The sequence below is a fragment of the Pongo pygmaeus genome, chromosome 3 (assembly GCF_028885625.2).
Source record: "Pongo pygmaeus isolate AG05252 chromosome 3, NHGRI_mPonPyg2-v2.0_pri, whole genome shotgun sequence".
Lineage (NCBI taxonomy): Eukaryota > Metazoa > Chordata > Mammalia > Primates > Hominidae > Pongo > Pongo pygmaeus.
Window position 1 is genome coordinate 118,360,667 of NC_072376.2, and position 6,108 is coordinate 118,366,774.

At 34.2% G+C, this 6,108-nt stretch overlaps 1 protein-coding gene across 1 annotated transcript in view; it reads left to right on the plus strand.

Moving 5' to 3' along the window:
* Window positions 1-5,492, plus strand: part of ARHGEF38 (Rho guanine nucleotide exchange factor 38) — a 123,207-nt gene extending 117,715 nt beyond the window's left edge. The window contains exon 14 of the mRNA XM_054484498.2: window positions 4,993-5,492. Within this exon, the coding sequence (XP_054340473.1) occupies window positions 4,993-5,178 (186 nt within the window). The 3' untranslated portion in view covers window positions 5,179-5,492. The remainder of the gene's footprint in view (window positions 1-4,992) is intronic.
* The last annotated feature ends 616 nt before the right edge of the window (window positions 5,493-6,108 follow it).

A 6,108-nucleotide genomic window follows, 5' to 3' on the forward strand; every position in this document is an offset into this window, starting at 1 on the left:
CTGGTTGTATTGCTTCTGAAACTGGGGGTTCTCTTCCCAGCTCGTGGTCATTGGCAGAATTAAATTTCTTGTTCCAGTCAGACTAAGGACTCCTTTTTCTTGTTGGAAATTAGCCAGAGACCACTTTCAACAACCTGAGGCTGCTCTCAAATCCTTGCCATGTGGCTGTCTCTATAGGCAGTTTACAACATGGCTGTTTGCTTCTTCAAAGTCAGTAGGTGAGCATCTCTCTGGCTTCAAATCTCTCCCTTCAGAGGAGGCCTGAATGCACTTCAAAGGTCTCATCTGAGTAGGTCAGGCCCATCCAGGATAATCCCTCTTTTGACTAACTCAGAGTCAATTTCGTAGGGACTTTAATAAGCACCTCTGCAGAATCTCTTTACCTTTGCTATAGAGTGTAGCCTAATCACAGGAGTAATAGCACATCTATTAAGAAGTTCCAGTCACAATCAAGGGGAGGATATTATATAGAACATGTACAACAGGGGGTGGGATTCTTGGGGTCCATCCTAGAATTCTGCCTTCCAGAGTGTCTAAGATGCCTTGTTTGGCAAGCAGAATCTTGTCCTTGGCACTTCTCAAAAAGGACTAGGTTTAATAATGGCTAAAACCCAGTTTTGGGGGGCAGTTCAGTGTCTGAGAATCAGTGTTGTTTTCTTTTTCCACATAAGTAATATTGAAAATATAATTTTTGACTTCTAAAAAAAGTAGTTGTTTTGCTACCAATCCCACGGTCACAGTCTGGCCCTTCATCTTTACATTTTCCAGCTACCTATGATGATGATGCTACATGCCTACTGTGTCATTGTTTAGAAAGTGCTTCAAAAAGTCAGCTTATTAACATGAAGAGATTTTCAAAAATAGCATGAGGTAAAAAACAGCTTGCAAAGTTATGTATATCATAAGTCCATTTTTATTACCACTTCAGGTAGGTAGGTAGAAAACAAAAATGGAAGGAAGGAAAGAAGGAAGAAAGGAAGAGAGGAAGATGGGATTAAGGAAAAGAAGATACTAATAGCAGTCAGGTGGGTTTGGTTTTGTTTTGCTTAACTTTACTTAAAATTTTTTTCTTCATCAAAATTGCTTGTGTAATTAAAACATATAATTATTAAGTGAAGAACATGAAAGCTTTCTCCCGAAGGGTGAGAGAGAATAATGAGCATTTTTCATGCAATACAACTATCTTGGTTTCCAGAGACACATGTGATATACCATAAATGCTGATTCTGTACCTTTTAGTTTTGGAAAAGAAGATTAACATATATTATGACTTTTGTTGCTGTTAATTGGAGAATTGGGATAAAAATAAAATGATATTCAGTGAAGTCAGGTAATGTGGCTCACTGAGGAAGGAAAAATCAAATGCACGAATATAGAATAAGGGAATGCCAGACTGGGAATGTTACCACAGGGAAAGATCTGGTGGTTATAAGCAGTGGGTAATAAATTAGGTATGAGTCAATAATACAGTGTTATAAAAAAAGTAAATGTGGTAGAAAACTGAGTTGTATTCACAGAATACTGCACATAAAATGAGTCAGAGCTTTATAGAGTAGAAAGAAGCAATCAATAAAATACATTTTAAAAAGTGCCAAGGAAAAACAGAAGAAGATTAGGTGATTATGGCTCAAATTAACAACATTGTAATTAATGTGCCTGGACCAAAACATATTACCATTTAAGGTTAGAAAGATACAGACTAAAACATTAAAATGTTGAAGATAATGAGAAATCTTTCAGTTCTTAAATGCATGACAGGTTAAAAATTTATAACTTGTAGTCTAACATTAAGGAGACTAAAAATACTAAAAAGGAGACTTAAAAAAAAGACTGAAAATAGACTGTCTCTTTAAAAGCAGCTTACTTCCATTTTGAGTATACAATATATGCCCCCATTTAACATAAATTATATAAAAACTAAAAAGTGCTCATCCTAAATAAATTTTGGGTCATGATTATCTAAAGCATTGAAAGTATATAATTTTGTACTTTAAATTTACAATTTCATGAGAATATATTTTAATATTTAGAATATAAACTATAATTTCATACCAAACAGATCTAGATGAAAGAGTTTATATTTCACTTGAGAGAATTCTGCTAAAGTGAAAAACTACCACAAATATTTAGAAATGTTCTATTAGTAGGCAATCTAACCTGCTAAAAAATCTATAGTTGCATTGGTAAAGCATTACCTGTTATTTATAAAAATTATAAAAGATGATTACCAACCACTAATGCGGGCTCTTACAGATATTTCAGATGTATTATAGTATGTTACATTCCTGAATACTTTTGCAAACCAAATCTTCCATTCTGTTCCTGTGGATTTATTCAATGTTTTCACTTTCTAAACAACAAAACAACACCATCTACAATATACTAGAAACTCCAGTCCCTCTCCACAAGAATACACTCTGTACATACTTGCTAGAACAAGAGTTTGGTCTCAAAAGCATTATGAGAAATTGACTAAGCACAGGATTTGAAGTTAGAAGATATTGGTCATAGCAGCACCAATTAGCTCTATAAGTAAAAATATGTTTCTTCTGTAAGACATAACTCATAGGGTTGTTGAGGACAAAGCACATTTAACATATAACTGCCATGAGCTCTGTAAAAGGTGTTTATTATTGCTACCACTCCATTGCTAAAGAATTTATAGTACTTTTAATTTTCTTCTTTATTTAAAAAAATTATGTAATAATTTGACCATGTTCATCAATCCCTTGTATGTATCTTTTATGATACAAGATGATGTCTTGTATGATATCCATGCCTTTCAATAAATATTTGAATATTCCTACTAATTTTCAGGTCAAATCAATAAATATTTGAATTCCTACTTTGTACCATAATGTGGTCAATGGAGAAAAGTTTAAATGTGTGTCTTAGTGCATTTGGGCTGCTATAACAAAACACCATAAACTGGTTGGCTTGTAAACAACAGAAATTTATTTCTCACAGTTGTGGAGGCTGGAAGTCCAAGATCAAGGCACCAGTTTATGTGGTGTTTGCTGAGGGGCAACTTTCTGGTTCATAGATGGCAACTTCTCTTTGGGCCCTCACACGGTGGAAGGGGTGAAGAGTCTCTTTTGGGCTTCTTTTAAAGAGAAACCAATCCCATTCAGGAAGTTGAAGGCTAATCACCTCCCAAAGGCCCTACCTCTTAATAGCATTACCTTGTGGATTAGGCTTTCAACACATAAACTTTGAGGGGAAACAAACATTCAGACCATAGCAATGTGGTTCTTTCCTTGGGGAGCAGCTCATATTAGTTGATAAATCAATATACCAATCAATGGAATCAAAGTTTCACCAAAAGTTAAATAACAGTTTAATATTTAAATAACAACTTCAGCTACAGCTATAGTCTCCTTTCCACACTACTCATTCTCTTTTCCTGCTTAATGAAGTAATGAAGTCATCTTATTTCTCATGGTTTCCCTTATCTATTGAACCTCAAGTTTGAGAGTTAATCTGCTTGTCTTTTCCTATATGTTGTTTTCATGTATTCATCTCCGTACCTTCATATATGACATATTCACGCCTTTTGTCAGCTTTGTCATTTATGAAAGATAACTTCTTTCAAAATTCAGCTCACCATTAGCTGATGTATCATCTATGTGTAGAGTTGTTGCTGTTTTGGTGTGTTTTGTTTTGTTCACTGCATTTTCTTTTCCTAGCTGAGTTGTAAGTTCTCTAATAAAATAATAACAGGCACTTAGTAGGTACTTGAAAAATTTTCATTAAATGAATGGGAATAAATTTTGCTTAAATAAATGAATGGGAATAAACTAAGCCAGTTGCTTGATTTTATGCCATAACTAAACATTTTTATTATCAATCTTCTGATTTTATCGGAAGAATAACTAAACACTTATTTTGGGGCTTCTTACGCACTTAATAATTATAAAGTGTTCTTTTGAGGTTAGAGAAAAATTCTTTTGACTGAAATATTTTATTATTCTAAGTCACAAAATAATTTTTAAAATTATAAATTTAATACATTGTCATTATAAAGGTTTGGGAAATAAAGAAGGGAACAAGGAAGTAAAAATGAAAATCAGCTATAATTGTACCATTCAAAGAAACAATAACTAGCAATATTAGACTTACATTGTACATCTAATTTTATGTTCTTTTTAAGGCTTACTATTTTATCATAAGTGTTTCCCATGTTATTAGTCTCAGAAAGCATCGTTTTTGTTGTTGTTTTGTGTGTGTGTTTTTTTTTTTTTGGAGACAGAGTCTCACTCCATCGCCCAGGCTGGAGTGCAGTGGCGCGATCTCGGCTCACTGCAACCACCGCCTCCCGGGTTCAAGCTATTCTCCTGCCTCAGCCTCCTGAGGCGCACGCCACCATGCCCAGCTAATTTTTGTATTTTTTAGTAGAGACGGGGTTTCACCACGTTGGTCATGCTGGTCATACTGACCTCGTGATCCACCCACCTCGGCCTCCCAAAGTGCTGGGATTACAGGCGCGAGCCACCGCACCCGGCCTGCACCGTTTTTAATGACTACAAATTTCCTTAGTATGAGGGTCTGGAATTTAACTATTTTCCTCTTGCTAAACTTCTAGTGTTATTCCTACTACTCTCCCACTTTTCACCAGTCGTATGGGTAATCCAGTAACATTGTTATGCAAATATTTCTGCCAATGTTTCTGTAGAAGAGATTCTTCAAGCTATTTTGATTCACAAGGAATTAACATTTTAACATTATTAAAAATCTTTTAATAGAAACTGCCAAGTTGCCTTCAAGCATGGACAATTTATACTCCTCCTAACAGAATAATAAGAATACCTATTTCACTCCGTTCTCACCTGGGTTATATTTTAGCAAAATACATCCAATAGAAGGAGTTGGATGATGTGACTTTGGCAAAACAAAAAAATTTTAGCATTGCTTCTAAAAGCTTGGAAACTTTTATGATGTTTCTCTTAATATTCAGGTTCCAATTCCAATAATGTCTTTTGTTTCTTTGTCTAGATTTTCTATGCAGTTCATGCTTTTCAAGCACGGAGTGACCATGAACTCAGCCTTCAGGAATACCAGAGAGTTCATATACTCAGGTTTTGTGACCTAAGTGGCAATAAAGAGTGGTGGTTAGCCGAAGCTCAAGGGCAGAAAGGATACGTGCCAGCTAACTACCTTGGAAAGATGACTTATGCTTAAGAAAATAAGCCTTCAATTTTTATTTTCCAGCAAGTTGTTGATTGACTACCTCATAAAACTGACATTACAAAACTTTGGACCAGAAAGCAAGAAACCTTCGAACTACAGAAACTGATACTGTATTGGGTTTTCAGGAATACTGTACTTCCTAACAGGATTTTTGCATGAATGTATTATAAAGGATACATGTTGAAAGAAATACTAAGCCAACAGAAATAGCAAAGCAAATGACTCAAGCTTCAACTATCAGCTACTTAAAAGTGAAGATCTTTTGAAAGAGTAATTATATTCTTTTATCATCAAGAAAGGTTAGATCCAAAGGTTTTTCAATTTACTTTTTTTTTTAACTGTATGATGTATTTTGCCTCAGATGTTTTTGTTTTTCATATTCCTCTCTTGCAAATGCATACATGTTTATATACATACATATAAACCATATATATTATGTAGCTTTATACACATATGTGGATAATATGAATTATGCACCTATATGTATAAACCAGGGTATACACCAAATATACATGAGGAATATACCACCAACTAGAAGTCTTTGATAATATATTTTGTTAATGTTTTATTTATGTTTTGAACTAAAAGAAAACTGAATAACTTGATATTAACATGTAACATTACTGAATGCATACTATATGCCAGACATTGTTCTAAGTGCTTTATATGTAGTAACTTGTTTAATACTCAAAACATTATGAAGAAACCATGGTCCAAAAAGGTGAAGTAATTTAATCCAAATCACATTGCTAGTAAGTGGTGGGCCTGGACTTAAACCTAGGTAGTGTAAACCAAAAATAAAATTCTAAGGCTTCCAACCATCTAGACTTGCCCCTCAGCCAGGGCTTTTTTTTCTTTTTTTTTTTTAAAAAAACAGACAATAAAAGGAGGTTTTTTTATTCAAAGGTATAACTGGATAAG